The sequence below is a fragment of the Lemur catta genome, chromosome 2 (genome assembly GCF_020740605.2).
Source record: "Lemur catta isolate mLemCat1 chromosome 2, mLemCat1.pri, whole genome shotgun sequence".
Lineage (NCBI taxonomy): Eukaryota > Metazoa > Chordata > Mammalia > Primates > Lemuridae > Lemur > Lemur catta.
The window spans coordinates 112,251,102-112,273,017 of record NC_059129.1 but is presented as its reverse complement, the minus strand read 5'-3'; the positions used below and the strand labels follow the sequence as shown (position 1 = coordinate 112,273,017).

The window sequence follows — 21,916 nt, the reverse complement described above, 5'->3', positions numbered from 1 at the left end:
TAGGATGCTTAGCAGCTTAGCAGTATCCCTGGCCTCTGCCCACTAGATTCCAGAAGCACTTTTCTCCTCTGTTTCCTCCTCCAGCTGTGGCAGCCAAAATGTCTCCAGATGTTGCCCACTGCCCCCCTGGGGACAACATTGCTTACCTGCTCCAGTGGAAAACTACTCTAACTTTTCTTTATACTGATTATAACCGCATGTCATTAAATAATCTTTAGAAATATGATTTTAATGGCTATAATATATTTTATTGAATACTAAATTAGCACTATACCTAAAATAATACTTTTGATTATTTTATAAGAAAAAACTTATGTTTGATAACTTAAAACAATCAAGTTCTTTGAAATCTACCCTTTTGCTGTATATAAGTTATAAAGGTAAGCTTGGTCAATAAAATAATAAGCAGAATGTGATTTATATTACAAAGATCATTAATTTCATTCTTTAAAATGTTTCACCATTTTTCACCTGGCATATTTCATAAGATAAAATGAAAGAGATTTATGTCAGTAACAATTTTCTTTAATAGTGAAAGAGTTTATTTGTTTACTGTACACAGATGTAGCCTAAGTTAACAATCAAATCAAATATAACCACATGCATATATTTCTGAAAATGAAAATAAATTCATTATTCAAATGTTTAAAAAATCAGAATTTTATTATTTTCCTAAAATGTCTAATAAATCAAAATTTACTAAAGCTTTGGTTTTTTGTTCCTTTTAAAATATATACTTAAATATATATTAAAAGGATATATTTTGCTGTTTCTACCTACATCATTGCCTAAATATTTAAGTGCCTACTGCTACATTAGCTACTTTAAGAAAGATAGAAAAATTAAGGTCTGCATTTCTGAGGAAATTATCTTAGAAACAAGTCATACATACACAAAAGCCCTAAAAATAAGAAAAGAGAGCATAAAGCAACTAGTAAAGTATTTTCTGTAATTCATATTGAAGTAAAATACATATGCACGCATATACACACACATACACGCACACACACCAAAGTTAAGGAAGATAATAAAATTCATTTAATAGGCATGTTCCATATAAACAATTAGTCACAAATTTTGCATTTAAAGGGCTACATGAAAAATCACAGTATGCACAGACTAGAAGCAAAATGTGTCAGACAAAAATATACTAGAGATATTTATTTTGTCAAACTTTTACAATTTTTCCAAATCTTTCTTAAGGTTTGGGAAAAAAATCTGGTGCATTTTTGGTTAAAAACAAACACATTCTATCCATGTGAATTTTGACCATTCTGTTGTTCCTTCTTACCAAAAAAAAACCACCATAATTTCCTACAATTCCATAAAGTTTTAAGTTAATGGTGTTTGGTTTACATTTACAAATAAGTGATTTTCTCATCACCACAAAAATTAAATTAAAAATACATCTGTTTAAATAAATCCAAAAGAGAACAGTGAATTTTGTTGGGTTTATAGACAATGATATGTATTTAAGTGATCATGCATTTTTAACCTTTTTCTCATGTGCAATTTGGAAGTAACCTGCCTTTTAATACCCTACTTTGGACATCATTGCTGCAATCCAAGTGAGTAGCATCACAACAAAATTATCTAATACACACATGTTGCTTAGGGCTGCAATGTTACCATAGTTACCACCAGATCAAACATCTCAGGAAAACAGAGCCACCAAGTCTTTCAACTTGCAAAAATTCTGCGCTCTTGACAGATTATGAGCCTTCATTTTCCTTCATTTTGGGGCTTTTTGGATTGGTCTTGTGTTGTTTCTTCATCTTTCTTTTTTACATCTGAAAAAAAAATTTCATTCATATGTAGAATATATTAAGATATATTTTATGTTATATTCTAACAAAACAGTTCACTTTCCCTTTATCCACCCTAGTCATTTTCTGTTTGACTGGGACATATTTTGCCCTCAATCTAGGTATGGAAACTATACAAAGAAGGGAGATAAGAGTAAGCTTGGAAATCTATATTCTCCTAATCAACTTTCTCTACTATTCTACAGGTGCCAGTTAGTCTTCTAAAGTATATTACAAACTTCATCAGTAAACTGAAACACAAACAATGTGACTTGCCCAAAGTCACAGAGCTAATAAGTGACAGAGTCACAACTTGGGCCTGGACAATTGGTTCCATGGTCCATGCCCTTAACTATCTCTCTATGCTGGATCGCACTCTTTCCAGCTTTTTCACACTTTCTACTCACTTTGCTCCTAGGAAATGACCTCACTTCCTATTGCACAGGACAAAAACATTCAAGCCATCAGATAAAAGCATCCTCGACTTCCTGCCATTAAATGTCTGAAACCACCTGTGATCTGTGCTTATTCTTTCTGTATTCCCTCCTACTACAATCAGCACTGGCTATGTAATGTGTTGGCACCCAGTGCAAAATGAAAATGGAGTATGCTTCTTCAAAATGTATAACAAATTTCAAGACAATACCAGTAGAGCATTTGACCAAGTGTGAGTCTCTTCAGAGCTTGGGGACCTGTGCAACCAGCCTGGTTTGGAGCTGGCCCTGGTACTGCTCCTACTAACCAGGTCTAACACCTTCTGGATACCGGATCTTATCCATTTCTGCTTCATCAGGAGGCTGACTCTAATGATCTTGTCCCCTTCTCTATTTCCCCTGGCTCTTCCATTTCCTCAAGTCACTATCATCTTCAAACTAACAAGGACCTTCTTTCGACTGCAGTTCTTCCACCACACTCTCCTCTCTTTTATCCTTTAAAAGGTATTGTCTTTTGCTGTCTCCATTTTAAAATAAAACTATTTAAGTCTCTACTCCTCCCAAATTGCTTGTACCAGTTACCAATAGCATCTTGGAAGATAAATCTATTGTACTCTATTCAGTTCTTCAACTTTCATTCATCAAATATTTATTAAGCATGTATGACATACAAAGTAGTGAATAAAACATACGTCACAGCTCTCAGGGAACTTCTAATGAGAAATATGGACAATAAACAAAATAAGTAAAATGTGTAGTCTCTGGGAAGTGAAAACTGCTAATGAGAAAATAAAAGCAGGTGTGGAAAATAGGAATTATCAAGACATCTTGGGAACTGAAGTTTGCAATTTTAGATAGGGTTGGCTGGGAATACCTCACTGAGAATGGAGCATTCAAGTTAAGACCCGAGATGGTAAGGGAGTGTGCTGTATGGACAGAAGGGAGAGGAGCATTCTGAGCAGACAGAACAGCAAGGTGTAAGGCAGCAATGCGCAGGAAGGAACTGCAAGTGGGAGAATGTGGAGAATGAAAGAACAGAAAATGGATTCAGAGAGGTCCCCCAAAACTAGATCCTGCACATGAAAAGTGACAGATTTATGGACCAATTTCTAAAGAGCAGCTGATAGTATTTGCTGATGGATGGGATAGAGAATGCGAGAGAAAGAAGGGAGGCCAGGAAGATTCCAATATTTTTGGCTTTAGTAACTGGAAGTATGAAATTGCCCCTCACTGAGATGGGGAAGTAAGGCAGGAAAAGCAGGTTTCAGGGAGAATATCTGGAGTTCACTTTTGTACCCATTAAACTTGTGATTCCTGTTAGATATCCAAGCAGAGATGCCAACTCGGCGGGGCATGTCAGTGTGAAGTTCAAGGGAGCTCCAGGCAGGAGATAAAAATCTGTGAGTTATTAAAAGGATGATCATTATCCCAATGAGACTGGATGGCATCACAAGTGAAGGATTGTTGATAGAGAAGATGTCCAAAGCCTGAATTCTGATACCCTCCCATCTGTTGAGAGAAAGGGGAGATGACGAAAGAGAAGCCCAAGGAGGAGCACCCAGTGAGGCAGGAAGAAAACCAGGAGAGCGGAGTGTCCTGAAAACCAAGGGAAGAAAAATGCTGCAGGAATAAAGTGACAATCAGCCCTGACAAACTTGCCAAGAGATCATGTAAAATGAGGACTAAGAATGGACCATTGATTTTAGCAGAGACAATGTCATTTGTGATCTTGAAATAGCAGTGGAGTAATGGAGTGGAGTGAAAATCTTACTAGGGTTAGAGAAAGAACGGGACAAACAGGAGGTGGAGGCACAAAAAGAAGTAACTCTTTCAAGCAATTTTGCTACAAAACAGAAACAAGATATGGGACAGTAACTGGAGGGAGAATTGGGATCAAGAGAGAGTGTGTATCTTAGAAGTCATACTTAGTTGCCTTCTGATTAACACAGCAGGGGAGTAATAAGTGTTACTGAAAGACCTTTCTCAGAAAAATAGACTTGTTAGGAAATGGTACTCTGAGGCAGTATGAAATACAAAGCACTAAATTATTTCTACAATGATTTAAGCAGCATTTGCCACCAGTGATTCTACGCAAACTACTTACAAAGCATTACAGCTTTCAGAGAAAAGCTGTTAGTTAGTTCCGACATCTCTAAGTTAGTCTAACAAGGTGATGATATAAAGTCCCCTTAAGTAGTTAGTTCTCTTTCTATGAAATGAACTAGGAACTCAAGGTACTGATTAGATGAAGACCAGTGGAATATCATCTGTCGAAGATTTAGTGTCTTGCTCAGGATTATCAGCTAAAATAGGAAGCATAGTTCCAAACACCTCTTATACCAGAATGTTTAGAAATATATTGAAAGATGATTGGGGATAAAAGAAAAAAATAAACTTCTGAAAGAGGCTACAGTTGCTGCTAACTTTGTAATTTGATGTTAATGAAAGGAAAACAGCAATCAAATAAAAAAGTTATTTTCCATACATAATGCACTTTCAGGGATAGTTGTTATTATTGTTATTCTTCTACCTTTTGTACTTGTCAAATGGTTTCAAAATAATTGAATATATTGTCAATGTAGTTTTTTAATGTAATTTCTCTGAGAGTGAAACATCAAGCTTTCCTTTCAAACCTGCCCCTGTCATTTCAAATGTGAATAAGCTTTGTTGAACACTTGTTTATCTCATTATCTTGGTCATAATTAATAAGAAATTTTAAAAAAGTAAGAAAATATTGGTTCCTAAATTATCTGGATTCTGTTCTCCAGAAGTCTAGCTTGAAAAAAAATTCTTTTATACATATTTATGTAGTAACCTGTGTTATTTTAAATAAGGATTACACTCAGAACCTAATGATGTATCTTTTAGTAACACACCACTTGAACTATCTACTGTATTATGCTTTTGATTAATATAGATTTAAAATAAATCAGAATAGTCTATTTTTTACATTTTTCTATTTCCATCCTTGTGTTCTGCTCAGTTCCTTATATCAATTGCTTTTTCTACTCCTGGTTAGAACACGAGGTACAGGGACACATTTTTGGAGTGCCTCATGGAACAATAATTCTATAAGATGTTTCTTCAATAATGTGAAAGAAGTGAGGGAAAGAAATGCTATGTCTCATCCTTAGAGGGTTGTAGGCACAATAGCATGTTAAAATCTCTGTTACGGAGGCTCTGAAAAGTCCTTGTTTAAAAAGAAAACTTATTGAAAAATTATAAAGCCAATTATGCTTAAACCATCAATTCCAAACATTTGACCGCAACATCCTTTTTGTATGTGACATAGAAACATTCAGAAGAACTTCCGTAAAGATTCATTGGGAAAAGTCGGCATAATGGGAAAGATGAAGGCCTTGGAGCCAGAGGTTCTAGCATCACCTAATTTTGCAAGCTTGGGCAATCACTTCACCTCCTTGGGGCTTACTTATGGTAACATCTATATATCAAAAGGATGGACCTTCTAAAGTTTCTTCTCCTTCTTACATTCTGTGTTTGCATATGTACTAAAAAGATAATCTATTCATATGGCTTGTGTGGTATGGGATGATTTCATTTGCACTGTTTTCTCCTCTATCATATAAAATACATTTAAATACATCATTAAAAATACATTCTCAAGTTTTTAAAAATGTACACCTCTGAATGTTTTTTCCTCTGCTCAGCTAGACCTATCTATCCTATTGCTTAGTTGACATGTCCATTTACTTGGCTCTTAGGCATCTTAAATGGAATATGGAGGGAACAGAAATAGTCACTTCTCTAGCTCTCAAAATTGGCCCTGCTTCAGGCTGGTCTTTCTCAGCATATGGCAACACCACCCACCTGGTTGCTCTAGGAGTTATCCTCTAATTCTCTTCCTCATCTCCGATCCATCCAATTCATTATTGAGTCCTATAGATTCTGCCTATAAAACATGTCCCAAATCCACCTACCTTTCTCCATTTTTACTGCCTATTTAAAGCCATCATCTCTCACTAAACTACTGCATCAGTCTCCATGGGTAAAAGTTAACAAAATCTTTTCTTCTTCTCTAGGGACAAACTTGACTTGGGGTTAATCTTCTATCTCTGTTACCCTGGAAATCACATGAGGTAGAATGTCAGCCTAGTTACTAAGATTATAGTAAGAATGACCCAAATAGTAAAATACATCTGTGATGAGAGAAACTACATAGGAACTATAAATACCTTGTAGAAAATCATAGCATTGGGCTTCCCTGCATGCAGTAACTCTTGTAACTGAGCATGTCTCTTGCAGGCAACTAGGAAGCCTTGTCCAAGGACTTGCTACGAAGTATTAGCTATTAACAATTGAAAACTATTCATTTAAAAATCCTTAATAATATTTGTGCTTAACTACTTATTTACAGCTTTGTTAATAAAACAATATCTATGCCATCTACCTGTGTAAGCCTATTTCCTTTTGTGAATGTTTTTCTTTTTTTCTACTTTTTTATTTTTTTAATTTACAAATAAAAATTGTATATATTTATGCTGCGCAACATGATGTTTTGATATATGCATACATTGTGAGATGGCTAAATAAAGCAAATTCATATCCATTACCTCACATACTTAATATTTTGTGGTGAGAACACTCAAAATCTACTCTCTTAGCAATCATTAAGTCTACAGTACATGCTATTGATGGTACTTAACCATGTTGCACAGTGGATCTCTTGAATGTATTTCTTTTGCCTAAATAAAATTTTATCTACTTTGACCAGCATCTCCCCAATTCCCCCAACTCCCAGCACTTGATAACCACCATTCTACTCTCTGCTTCTAGCACTTAGACTTTTTTAGATTTCACATATAAGTGGGATCATGCAGTATACGTCTTTCTGTGCTTGGCTTATTTCACTTCACATGATGTCTTCCATCCTTTTGTGCATTCTTTAGCAGCTGGTGGTATATGTGGTTTTATTTTTAACATCTTGAGTTTCTTAATTGGTGCCTTTGACTGTATTTCAAAATGATTTAAAGAAAAATATAAAACCAGGAACAGTACTCTTTCAGATCCTGCTGTCTCTAGTCATTAAAATAAAATGGAGACTACTGACTCTCCCACAGTATATTTGCTCTCTTTTGCTTAAATACATCATGTCAGTAAACATTAAGATGGTGTGTGTGTGTGTTGAAGGTAGATATATTTTTAATTAGGCTTTTTATACCAACAAGTAATTATCTTCTTCACCTCACTAGTTTAGAATGGGCCCTTCAATAGCAATATCATTGACATTTTCAAACTTAAAAGACCAAAAACATTACATATGTTTTTATTTCTTTTCTTCCCTTTATCTTTTCTATCTTTTCTTTCTTATTACAGCAGTTCATGTGTATATGTGTATTTTTTACTCTCATGTGTAGTGTCCCATACGAAAAATGCAGTGGTCTTTGGAAAAAGGTGAGATAACCACGGACTGCATGGTCTGGCCACAGTCTCTGGCTGAGAAGGGTGTTAAGTATTTCATAGAGATGGAACCGGGAACATTTGCAACTTTACCAGGTAGTACAGAACCTCCTGAGGCAAAAAACCAAGGGCCCTTTTCTTGGGCTCCCAGGAATGGGCTAGATGTGAGTAGCTTCTGGCTCTCCCTTGCCTCATTGCCACCAAGAATAAATTTCTACATGCATAGTAGAGTCCAGCTGAGACTCTAAAATAGGGCACAAGGCACAAGTATTTTGCTAATGGCTTAAAACTAAAATTATCTTTAACATCTATGAGTAAAGTTTTCTTTAACTTTGATTCGTGTGTTCTTTTTTTTCCTAAATATCTATGAATGTTTTTAAATGAAGGAACACTTTCAACATTTTATTGAAAGTATTCTTATATTTATTGTTGAAAGACTAAACTCTAGAAGCTATATAAACTGTATGTAAGCAATGGAGAGAAAGACCCAAGTTTTTGTTCATGGTTTGATGCTCTACCTTTTTCTTTTTTTTTTCTTTTTTTATTTCAATCTACCTTTTTCTTAATGCCACCTTTTCCACTTGAAGAACGCTCCCCTTTTATACAAAGATTCACTTTAAAGATCTCATCCCTAGTTGATAGTAATATTCTTCCTAGATATGAGAAGTAGAAGGGCTTGTAGCATTCTACAGTGAAGCAGAAGCTTCCAAAGTGATTCGTCAAGGGAGGGCAGGAGGAAAATTATTTTATTTGAGTGCTTCTCAATAAATTTTGTAAGCTCACTGAGGGAAGGATCATACTTATTCACATTTGCACTACCAAATATGAGCCTTATGCATAACTATACACATTCAATGAATAATAAAACTTCAGTTTCCGCAAACACATCATGAGACTAAACGATGAAATTGTCTACTTTCAACAGGCTGAAAAATCCACTTACTCTTAAACAAAAGCTGAGAGGTTTAAGAAAACAAGTAAGAAAAAGAGCTCTTTTAACTAATTTAAAAGAGAGATTGTTCCAGAGAAAAGGATTGGTTAAGAAGAGAGAGAAGTGCTGCTGATTTTAAGAGGATTTTGAGTATTACCTTCCTTCACGGAGAGAGCTTCCAGTTTCAGGGGCAAATCTGAGGTTCCGCCTGTGAGAGCCGAACTCTGGATATCTGGTAAGGCATTCCGGCGGCCTGCCCTTGCTGAAGATGCAAAATTGTTGACCCCAGGCTCCACATCAGTCATTTCTGATGAGTCTGTCCTCATAGCAACATCTACAAACAGAATGTGCACATGAAGACGAGGATGAGCCTATTCGGAGCTAAATGCTCACCACAGTAGTTGAAAGGCATGGCTAGATCAAAAACACAACAGGCTGAGGAGTCTAATCATTGATCACAACCTCCATCAATGTCTACCGTTACCGTCCTGGAGCTTCCATTTGCACATTCGCTGAGTTAGAGCAGGAAGTCCTCAGTGTGAGCCAGATTGCTAAAAATAACCCCTGAGCCGAATGAGCCACTTGGATGCTTAAGGGTGCAGTAATCCCTTGTCTTTTGTTCTGCTTTTCTATGGATAGATCAGCCAAACTAGGGCTTGGAAGGAAATGAAAACTGACTTGTTTGACCACTCCTGTAGAGACTCTGCCTGCCAGTATTTGCTTGTGGTGCTTGTTCAGGCTGAAACCAAATCACTATAATTTGTAGGGACCAAATAAAACACAGTCTGTTCTTGCTCTTTAGAAATAAGAAATTCAACTTTATCTCAAAGGCTTTTTCCCCCCAGAGAAAGCTACGTATTTTGGTCTGTTCTGGTCCCAGATGTAATTTTCAATAGACTCATGTTTATGCTAGAGACTGTAGGACCTATTTTACCTTTTCTTGCCTTCAAGTGGACATGATAATTACTAGTGCTTTCCTAAGCATCCTTTATCTTCCTACCAGTTGTCTCTTTCTAAGAAAGAATTCTCAAACGATCATTCAGTGTACAAAGAGGGAGGTAACAGTTATTGCTTATTCTGAAACTCAGCCTCTTTTGCATGATGTTTTCAAATGAATCTTTCCTAAGATGTCAACATTGCATAGTATCTCAAAAGCAGCAGAAGCTGTTAAGAATTTACTGAGAAGCTATTAAATGTCAGGCTGTCAGCTAGGCATTGAGAGTACAGAAATATGCTATTTTCTCCATCTTTAGGGGACTAGTACTCTCAAGAGAGAGAAAGAAAGTATATATGCAAAGATAGATATCATAACATAGAATGTGCTAATTATCAGCCAAGGGAGGGAGATAACCATTTGTGCCACTGAAGAAGGCAGAAATATGTGAACCTTGGCCCACACAGAGCAAACAAAAGCTTTCATGGTAGTTGGAAGTGAGCCCTTTCCAAATAGTTAACTTCAATTCAGGATATGCTAAAAATGAAATAAAATGGTCATAAAACATGGTGCATTTGATATTAGAAACACAACATCTTTGGGCCCTTGCACCCAAGAAATGTATATTGAGCTTAGGGTGGTTCTTAGAAATCCAGGAATAGTCTGAAATTGCCTAAGAAAGGAAGTATTCTATTAATTCCACATCTATTCTTGTCTTTCCAGAGATCATGGGAAATTTGAGAATAAAGCTAAGTTTTCAGAAACAATTTTGGAATCCACTGGACTTTCAATTGATATTTGTCAACTGTCTAGAATTAACAGATAGCTTGAAATAATGTAAAGAGCACTGGACTGTTAGTCAAAATGAATTTGCTCCTTACAGACTTGCAAGGGGATGTTGGTCAATCCACTTCATTTCTGTGAGTCACAGTTCCTCCCCTGTACAATAGGTATAACAATTTACCTGTCTGATTCACAGAATTCTTGTGAAGAACTAGTGAGACAAAGAATAAAGAAACTCTTTGCAACTATGAAGACATATGTTTGATTATTGGCATCATTGTTCATATCTTACTAAGTTTTCTTTATTCTGTCACCCTCCTATGTATCCCCTTTAATCCTAACAAGAAGTATCTTCCTACTGGAAGACCTCTTGCATTTTAGAGAGAAACCATCATGAACTTTTTTATGTATATTATCTCATATTCAATACTGCGTGAACCTTTTAATGTATATTATCTCATTTAAAACTCCCAAGAATCCCATCAGGTAGTAAGGTATTATCCTCACTTTGTAGATGTGGAAACTGGGGCTCAGAGAAGTTAAGAGACTCATTTAAAGTTGTACAGCTGCTAAACCAGCACTCAGAGATGCAAATCCAGTTTTAGTTCACTCTGAAATTAAGATGACATAAATTATTACAAAATTATCTGTGATATGTATAGATAGCCATACAAAAGCTACTTTAGATTCTGCCTTATTTTTTACATAGAGAAAATAGGGAAAAAATATATACACACACACAGACATGTAATTATGTATAAAATATATACACACATATATATACAATTGATTTCCCGTTTTTTTACAGTGTTCCTCCCTAGTTTGAATGTTTGGTTATACTGTGAGCCATCCCATGATACATGAATTTGAGTTAGAGATTTCTTCTCAACAGCTTGTGAGAAGTACCCAGTTTGGTAGTAGACCCCATTTCCAGGCCTCCAATCTGTCCTCAGCAAATTAACATTACCTCGAAAGCCACCATGGCCATGATCAAGCGTTTATCTATGTGAAGCATCTTTCTGTGTAACTGCAAACAAGTTAACTATGCTAGGCTTGGAAGAACAGCTCCATGAATATCTTAATTTGACTTGTCAGACAGTCCAAAACCTTAACATTAAACATAATAATAGACATAAAAATAGTAAGTATACTATTTCAAATATTTATATGTTATATATTTTACATTAAATAAAATTGGTAAACTTCTTTAGAAAGATGGGACATGATAAAGGAATATTGGGTTGGAATTTGTATATTACAACAGAACTTCTAAAAAGGTGGCCCATGGGGTAGGCCTTCAACATGGCTGAAGAAATTCTGAGTTTTGGGTTTATTTCAAGATTTTTTTGCTACTGGCTGGCTGCTATTTTGGAAATTTTTGCTTTTGTCTTTTGTTATTATTCCAGGTATAGACTTTCTTAATTAGCCCTTTTTTGTAGATTGATGCTAGAAAACAAAATCATCACAAAACTATCTAAAAGTTTGGTAAAGTTATATTCATTAACCACATTTTAAGATCAAAAACAGAACTGGCCATACAAGGAGTCCAAGCAAAAAGGCTGCTTTCCTCTGGAGCTACTTGGCTGTGTCCAACCTCACATTCAGCACAATCTTCCTTTTAAGAGCCTGCTTCTGATGATGGGTGGCCAAGATGTCATGGTCCACCACAGGTAGACCAGACAGCTCACCCAGCCCAGCCCCACAAGGCCATGGGAAGATGGAGCTTTCTATAGACAAAAGTTACCTTCCTGACAGAATGTGTCAGGGGCCTAGAAATCATTGGCAGGAGCATTTGAATCCACAAGGTGATTCTTAACTGGGCTCTTTTAACTCCATGGCAAAGAGATTTATTGCAGCATTGGAAATCATCTGAAAGCCCATCAGAAGAAATGGGAATAAACTATATATTATGTTATGGAATATTATACCTCTATTTTAAAGAATGTCTTAGATCCAGTTAGATCTATCTATGGAGATGTGTCCATGACACACTATAAAATAAAGCAAGTGTAAAAAGTAATATTTACAGTGTGGGGGAAAAGAAGCAAAAGTAATGAATATAATGTGATCTCAAATTTGAACAAAGAATATAATTTCCAATCTTAGTTGGGAATGGAAGGGAGAACAAGGAGAATATTAACCATTTTCATTACCTCTTTATATATTTTGACTTACAATAATGAGCATATATTTTGTAATTTAAAAGAATGGAAATATTCACTGGGAAAATTATGAATAAATAGATATTCTAGCATGGAAAGTCTCCAAAAGTAACATTTTGACAATTTAACCAAGCAATAGCATATCTTTAAGTGAAAGGCTCTCCCTCCCCAAAATAGATATCTTACTTGGCTGTTGTTAGTTTCCTATACAAAATTGATTGCATATGCTTGATGTTTTTAAAGGGATTATATATATACATATGTGTGTGTGTGTTTGTATAAAGTAGAGACAATCGCTCTCTCCAAATGCTTTGTGACATTTAAAAAAGTATAACCTATAGAAAGATGAGAAAACACTACTACAAAAAATGAAAGATTAACTTCTAGGTTCTTTTAATTTTCTGAGCTTAAAAAGCTAATTATGTTTATGTTTGCTACCCAAGGCAGCTGACTCACTAGCAGCTCTTCCTCTTTTTCTTCTACAGAATTAGCAGAGGAATCTGAGTGACTTCTGCTTTGTCAACTGCGGCTGCTTGCAGGAGATGAGACAGTTTGGATATATGGAGATTTCACAGACGTCCTTGCATTCCCACAACTAGGTAATCCAATGTACATTGCCTGGGACACACTTTGATCTCTATTGAAAATACACAGTTTCCAGTATGCTTAACAAAAGACCATTACACAGTCACATATACACATATGTGTCAGCATCTTTACAGTCTCTGAAATATTGAAAGTGCAACACTAGCACAACTGAAGAGGACAAAGATGTTTAAGCTAAATGGAGCATTAGAGGCACATAAAAAAAAATCACTAATCAGCTCCCAGTAGGCTCCAAAAAGTCTGCTAAGAAAGGAGCATATTAGTATGTTATAAGCATAAGTATAAACAAATAGAAGTTTTTGCAACCTCCTCCCTCCCAAGTGAGATGGTCCATTCTCTAGCTCACACACATTCTTTCCTCAAGCTTCATTACTTGAAGCCAACACTGAAAAGGGGTGAATACCTTCCTTTCTCAATCTCCAACCCATATCACTCACTCCATCTCCCATAGTGAAACCACCACTCATTCTATAAGGAAGATCAACTTCTTACCGGCTACATTAGTTCTCTGGAGGCAGGAGTCAGACTATCTGAAAAAATACTTATGATTAATAGCATTACAAACAAAGAAGTAAAAATATGCATTTAGGAAAGTCAGTGCTTTTCCTGACAGAGACAGAAAGATTGACAGAGAGACGTACAGACAGTGGTCTCCACTGTTAAATAACTGCCTTATCTGTCTCTCTTCAGCTCTCAAGATCTTAGTATGTTATGCTAGATTTCTTCAGTTCCCTGCCTACAGCTCATTATTTTGTTTGATTTTCTGTTTTGAAACATACACACACCTTCTAAACAAGGTGAAAGAACTAGAACAATTGCTTCTTTATCTGCCAATAAGAACAGATTATTTATTCATCCAATCAACATTTATCAAGTTACTACTAAATTATTAAGTGCAAGGCCCTGTGCTTGGCCCACAAGCTACAAAGAGTAACCCGTAGTCTAGTAAGATGAGATATAGTCTGATTTTTTCAGTTATCTTTCTTTTTTTTAAATTTTAGAATATTATGGAGGTACATACATTTTAGCTACATAATTTGCTTTTATACAGTTTGAGCCAAAGTTTTAAGTGTGCCCTTCACCCAGATAGCGTGCATTGTACTCGTTAGGTGTGAATTTACCCATCCCGCCTCCCCTCTCCCACCTGCTTGATTTCTATTGAGTTTTACTTCGATATGTGCACATAAGTGTTGATCGATTATTTCCAATTTAGTATTGAGTACATATAGTGCTTGTTTTTCCATTCGTGTGATACTTCACTTAGAAGAACGGTCTCTAGTTCCATCCAGGTTGATACAAAAGATACTAGACCACCATCTTTTATGGGTGAGTAGTACTCCATGGTATACATATACCACTTTTTATTAATCCTCTCATGTATTAATGGGCACTAACTTTCTTGACCTCAAATCTTGTATTTGGAAATAAAATAAAAGGATCCACCCCTAAAATGTGAATCCTTTAACACATTTACTATTCGCCTAAGTATCAAGACCATTTTCGGCTAAACAGAATTTACATGAAATGTAGACATGTATAAGAAGTTTTTTTTTTTTTAACTTAGAGACCTACCTTTTTGTAAAATTCTTCCACATATGGTATTTCTGTGCCTCCAGTGTAAGACAAAGGGAATTCTACCTTTTGTATATCAAGATACACATTTCTTTTATGCTTAGGGTTTTGCTTAATAATTATTAATACAGAGACAGATCCTTCAACATACATTGGTAGGCACATGGAAGTTATTTTTACTACAGAGATAATGTGACAGCTTAAACATATAAATTTCAAAATGCAAAGTGATTTTCCCATAATCTTCCAGAAAAAGTAATGCACAAATCTGAATACCTTTCCATCCACTTACAACAATACTTACTATACTAAGATAGGGCCACTTACAACAATAATATGAATGGATGTGGTTAAATATAAAAAAGATTAACTGCAATAAATCATGTAACCCCCTTGAGTATGTGTGTGTATGTGTGTTTTTAGTGGGGGGTGGGGTCACAGCTAACTGGTCTTCCTATTCTTTTTAGTTTCCTGCTAGAAAGACTGACCCAATATACACCCTCCATAAAGTACTATAGGCAGTTAGTTTTCTATAGGGCTCACCCAATCCCTTGAAGTTTCCCAAAGGACTATCAGATTTCTTCTATTATTATAGAATTTTATTTTATAAGGACTATATAGTCCAAGATTCCAGATCCATACACTTAAGTGATGCAGCAATGTAACATAGCCAGTTTGTGTCAACGTCCTTCCTAAGTTCAGATAGTACTTTTTCTGCCATTACCATAATGCCTTCTATTCCTTTTCATAATACAAAAAAAAAAAACCAAAAACAAACAAACAAACAAAAAAAACAAACAAACAAAAAAAAACCCCAGCTACCTATAGGGATAAAATAAAAATAAAAATTCAGTGTACACCAAAAAGTTTTCCTAAATAATAAGCAGGTTTCCCTTTTAATACATTATCTTGAGTGTGTGTGTGTGTGTGTGTGTGTGCATGTTATGTGAATGGGTGGTATCCAGAATTAAAAGTGATATTTTTTCTTCTCCTTTAGATGAGCCTAGTTCTAAATGGTTATAACCACAGCAAAGCATCATTCTTATCTTACATTTTATATAGTTCTTGCCTTTATGTCTATCTTCTGAGTGGTCAGAATTGAAATAACTTAGCACAGACTAGAAGAAACCATATGCATTCTTTTTTTGTTTCCACTTTACCTCAAACCCTACCTATACTCCCTCATTTTCATTTATTTCGCATTATCCTTCCCAATCAGTGATTCAAATATTGTTGTGTTCTTATTTTATTAAAGTACTGGAGCCTGCTTAAAGGAGTATTTTGGTTCAATTCCAAAGGTATTTATTTAGCACCAACTCTGTGCAAAGCACCACACTAGTTACTGTGGGATCTGGCACAATCCCATGCCTCAGCTGGCAATCTGTGAAGGCTGCATGAGAGGCAGCTCCAACACATGTGCAGAGGAGGGTGTGGTTAATTCCAAAATAGAAAATGAGGCCAGGCTTCATAGGGAACACAGCACTTAATGGGGTCTCAGAGAATGAGTAAGCAAATCCCAGTGAGAGGCTGCCCTCAGACTATCCATTTTTCATCTTTGCACTTTTCTGACTGCTTTTGGACACAAAGTATTCCTGGATTTCAAAAGGAGCACGAAGACACTCTAAGCACACAAAAGCCTCAGAACTGAATTTGAAAATAACAAGTTTTTGAAGTTCTTGCGGTCTGCTTGCACTCTTCCCTTCCAAGAGGAACATAACATGCTTGTGCAGGGAATAGTAAATGCAAGGCGTGAGAAGTCAGTTCCCCTTTTAATGAGATAGGTGGTTTTAAAATGACAAATAACTGTTGATGACATCGGCAGAAAGGAGAGAAGGGGAAGTTAACTCTGACTAATGTGGTCACAGTAGAAGTGGCTTTGCATCCCTCTGCCTAGTATAGGGACTGGAACATAGTTGTTCAATATAATCAATAAATCAATGTTGAATTAATAACAGATACTTATCAATTATGAGCTGGCAAACAGTAAGCGAAGGTTCTTCTCATTATTAATATTCATAATAAAGACCAAAGTAAATAAGGAATAAAATAAAGAAATAAGACTGAAAGTTCAATTATTAAATACTAAAATGAATTTTGTTGTGTTAACATTAAAACAGCTTTGGAGTCAGGCTGTAGACTAATGGCAAATACAATGCCTTGTGGGTGTGGGTAGCAAACATGGATTGGCAAAGGAAGAGTAGTAGTTAATGCAAAAACTCTTACAGTACCACCCTTATCCAGAGCATCTGATGGTTCTAGTCTTCAGACAGGCCTTCTCAGGAAGGGTCCACAAACATTAAACTGAACAAACTTGCCAACCTGAAGTCAGTTACATATAATTTATCAGCCTTCCCTTGTACATAAATGCAATCCTCTGATTCTTTAAATCAATTAGTTCCCATAGTTTGAACAGATTTTTCTTTACTATTTTTATTCTCAACAAGAGGAGAAATTAAGCCCTTTATCCTCTAGACTTAATTTCTTTGCCTACGATTATTATTGAGAGTGATGTGAGAACTGTCTGTAAAGTATCCAGCCATAATTTTCACAATTTTTCCTATTACATGGTTGGGTACTTTCCGGACAGCCCTTTATATCTATAACAAAAAAATAGTCCCGTCATTGCTCTTCCAATATAAAGGTAACTTAAAGCATTAGTTTGAGCATGGACACGTTCAATTTCATGCTTTCATTTCAGAAAACGTTTATAACTTACATATACTTATCTTTCAAAGGAAAAATGCAGTGTAATACGAAATAATAGAACTATTTTTACTAACAGCAAAATTTATACAGGTAAATGTGTTCTATATCCATCAAAGCAATTACTTTACAAAGCTACATATTTATTTCACTTTTCAGACTATTAATATTTTTGTGACTTCATCACGGCAACTCATTTTATGCTCATATATCATACAGTGGTAGGATATTATATTTAAAATATAACATTTTATAGTAAATTGTTTTTAATCAAAAACCATGTGTCCTATTTGATCAACCATCTCTTTATACCAAGAATGACTTCATGTTCTTTTCAAAATCTACTTAAGTAATTTAGATCTGCACACATTCAAAAGAAAAGTATTAATATTTCAAATGAAGATTTCAAAGCAGAGCTTTGAGCATTATTGAACTACATTAACACACTCTTATGGTGACTGCCCTTAAATCAGTCCTCTTGTTTGTTAAGCAGTCTATATAGAGCAACGGAATGTTTGGTCACCTAAAAGTGAACATTTCTAAAGTTGAATCCTGTATTGCCTTCTGATAGACTTTTGGCTTCCAGAAGGACATCTAATTTCTTTGATAATTAACTTTTTACATTTATCAGGAGTAGGATTAATATTATCTATTTTACTATCTTGGAACCAAACAAACTAACGGCCGTAAATGTGTCTGGTTAACAACTACACAAATGAAATTTGTTTAGATATCAGTCATATTAATTTATAAGCACTATAATCAAGTATCACTATGAACATCACTATCCTGCTAAACTATGGTATTGGTGTGGCTCCAGAGACAGCCTCTGATGTTGTGAACTATAAAGACACAATGAGATTAACTCTGAGATATTTCAAGAAACTTAATGTTTTAAAAAAAGGCATTAAAACATTTACAATCTGCTTCCTCCCCCTCCCACACACATATACCTCAAACTTGGCTACCTTTTTGCAACATCTGAACCATATAAGCCACCTGTCACAGAAAACCACATCTCCCTTACACTGCCCATGGGAGAGTTTCTCCCTAAAGCGGATATTTTCACATACTTTCAGGAAGAAACCACGTATAAGTGTTCTTTTCAATAGTTAAAATGAGATTGACATTCTCGATTTCTTCATGATTCCTGAAAATAACTCTTAATCTGAGTAATATTATAATGGTAGGGGAAAAACAGTCACAAAAGATACTATTGAGAGAGCCCTGACCACTCCATTTAAAGTTGCATCTCCTCCCATGAGTTCCTGCTTCCTTGTATCTTGCTCTGCTTTCCCACTTTCCCGTAACACTTAATAGTTTCTAATAGATAGTCTAATTTACTTTTGATTGCATCAGTTGCTTACTGTCTATCTCCTTTCATTAGAAGGTAAAGCAGAGGTTTTTGTAGGTTGTTTCACTGATGTATTCATAGCACTAAAAGCTATGCCTGGCACCTATTTAGTAGGTATTTGTGATATTGTCAGATATTTATTTGGTCTTCAACCCTGTTTCCTGGCATATAACTGCCCAAGTCCTTAGAATCTCCAAAGTGATGTCTTTTTTGTATACTAATGATTCACTGATGGCTGCCACACCCTAGACAAGCTTCAGAAAGGGGTCTGGTCACCTAAAAGACCAAGGCATGATTAGAGGGTTAGGACTTTCATCCCCATGCCCCAACCTCCTGGGAGGGAGAAGGATGGAAGGTTAAGTTGATCACCAATGGATGATGGTTTAGTCAATCATGGCTATTTAATGAAGCTTCCATAACAATCCAAAAGGACAGTGTTCGAGGAGCCTCCAGATAGCTGAACACATAGAGGTTCTTGGGGGGGGGCATGCCCAGGGAGGGCATGGAAGCTCCATGCTCCTTCCCCCATATCTCACCCAGTGCATCTCTTCATCTGTATCCTTTGTAATATTCATTGTAATAAACCAGCAAATATAAGTGTTTCCCTTAATTCTACGAGCCAGTTTAGAAAATTAATCAAACCCAAAGAGGGGGTCGTGAGAATCCCAGTGGTCTTGGAAACTGAGTCCTCAACATTTAGGATCTAACCCTATGTCCAGGCAGATAGTGTTAGAATTGAATTGGAGGACACTCAGTTGGTGTTCACTGCAAACCCCCACACAGATTTGGTCACAGAAGTCTTCTATCTTGATTGGTGTAGGTGTTGAGTGAGAAAATAGGAAAAAGCACATTGAGTGGTATTTTTTTCCAAGCTCAGAGTACTCGATAAATATCTGAGTCGTAAATGAACTATCTTTCCATTTTTCCTTTTCTAAATAAATTATTTTTCTTTTTGCATATGATATTAACATATGCTCACTGTTGGAAAAAGGACAATTCTGAAAGGCATAGAAAAGAAAAAATAAATTGCCTTATATCACGTTGTCTGCTGATAGTGCTGTTGTAATTCTGGTACATATCCTTCCAGAATTTTTTCAGTTCTTACATACACAAATATATCACATACATATTTTACATACCATATAGTTTGAAGGTCGATAATATTTATTGGTATCATTTGACCATTCTTTTTCATAATTTTAAATTTTTAATGAAAATTTGAAAAAAGAAAATTTTCTTGCAAGCCCAGCTGCGTAAACTGTACCTAGCCAAAAAGCAAAGGAGATGGCTGGGGCCTGCAATCATTCATAAGCCTTTCCTTAATTAAACTGGATAAATAAAGTTGATACATAGGAAAGATGCTTTAAAAATGTACACAATTTTGGTAGAAATTGCATTGAATCTGTAGATTACTTTGAGCAGTAGCAATGTCTTTTTCTTCTATTTCATTAATTTAAAGAAAAATTCTTTGATCTTTGATTTGTTTTCTAAGTTCTTTTTGGTACTTTATTTTTCTTTATAGGAGAAGAAATCATTTTAGTGTTTAATCAAGCAAAAGATATTAACATAATCAAAATTTGAGTAACAAAAATTTAAGACTTGTTTTGAGGATTTTCTGGGTCATAAAGGCAAAACATATTTCAAATCAAATAGCAAATAACTTCAGAAAGAAAAATTATGCCACTGAAATTTTTTATCGTTATACATGTTTGTATTAACCTACAATTAAGCTAATAGAAGTAAAATTATTTAAATGGATATACTTGACTTTTACAAAAGTCTTTTGTACAAAATATTGTTACCATATTTCTTTAATATATATTATAAATTCAATAGAAAAATAAGACTTCATGAAAAATTATATCTAAAATATATTTATTCAAAAAGCATAAATGAAAAAATTCAAAATGAGTATACATATTAGTTTTAAAAATATATGCACAGAAAAACATTGTGAGGGAAATACACCAAAATTACAATAGTAATTCCCTCTGGCTGGTGTTATTATAAATATTTCTATTCTCTTCATTGAACTTTATTGCTTTCCAAAGTTTTTATAATGATGATTTTTATAATATGAAAAATGGCATAAACATATATTGAGCACATACTGTTTTAGAGCACTTTAATGAGAATTCTCTCATGTGATCCTCTGCTGGGGGATAGTCATTACTATCTTCATTTTAAAGGTGAGGAAATTGAGGATCATAGAAATGAAATGGTTTGGAAACCTGGCTAGCAAGTGACGGAGGCAAGACAGGAACCCATTTTATCTGCTACTTCATTCATTTCTCCTTCAGTTACATCTCACTAAATATTTGTTAAGCACAGACTCAGTCTTCACTGAGGGTGGAGCAAAAGCAATATACGTAACCTAAACATTTGTACTCCAGTAATATGCTGAAATAAAAAAAAAATTAAAAAAAAAGAAATGTAAAAGAGAAATGGTTATTAAATTTTGGGGTGATTAAGGGAAACTTCACAGAAGCTATAGAACACAGATTAAGCTTTAAAATTTGGGAGGGATTGAAACAGGTAGAAAGGAAATGAAAAGGCTTACTAAGCCAGATAAATATGTTAAGTTAAATCATAAAGGGGGAAGTGTAAAAGGCACGTTTCAAATAAAAGAAAAGGAAACATCTGGCTCTCATGGAGTGTTATGCCACATGGAGTTGGAAAAATAAATTGAAGCACAGTCATAACTAGAACCCAAGTAGCAAAGAAAATGAATGCCATTAAAAATACATGAATGTACTTCTTCTGAGCACTGGGAACTATGAAAATTTCTAAGTCACATAGAAAAGTAAAGATGTGTATAAGATGAATTCTCTGAAAATAGATCAAGGAGAACCATTAGAAGACTATTAAAAGGGGAAGTGTTGTAAGCAAATCTACCATAATAGGAGTGATAAGCTGAGTCCAAAATTCTGAATGTCTGTATTGGCAGGTGAGTGCTACTTACAGAATAATCCTTATTCTGGGTACCCACTCTGATTTTCCACCTTGAGTAGGTCCTAAATTTCTTTGTCTGTCTCCAGTTCTTTAAAACAGAAGGTCTGAGTTACCACTGAACCTGGGTCAACCTCTGGATGTAGTAATCATCTGCCTCTCCAGATTTGTGATTTCTTATTGATCTAGGATTGTGAAGAATTCTCTTGTTTGCCAATTCAGACATTCATTTAAAAAGAGTTTTGAAAACATGTTATTCTACATT

At 35.2% G+C, this 21,916-nt stretch overlaps 1 protein-coding gene across 3 annotated transcripts in view; it reads right to left on the bottom strand.

The window, feature by feature from the left end:
* Positions 1–1,019: 1,019 nt before the first annotated feature.
* The window catches only part of PKIB (cAMP-dependent protein kinase inhibitor beta), a 105,178-nt gene continuing 84,281 nt past the window's right edge, over positions 1,020–21,916 (bottom strand). Inside the window, exons 1-3 of one of the 3 annotated variants that reach the window (XM_045542308.1) lie at positions 9,051–9,227; positions 8,746–8,922; positions 1,020–1,790 (exon numbers count right to left, since the gene is read on the bottom strand). In XM_045542308.1, coding sequence (XP_045398264.1) covers positions 1,723–1,790; positions 8,746–8,914 — 237 coding nt within the window. In that variant the 5' untranslated portion in view covers positions 8,915–8,922; positions 9,051–9,227 and the 3' untranslated portion in view covers positions 1,020–1,722. Of the gene's footprint in view, positions 1,791–8,745; positions 8,923–9,050; positions 9,228–21,916 lie in introns of those variants that run through there. The other 2 variants (XM_045542306.1, XM_045542307.1) reach the window with 2 other exon arrangements.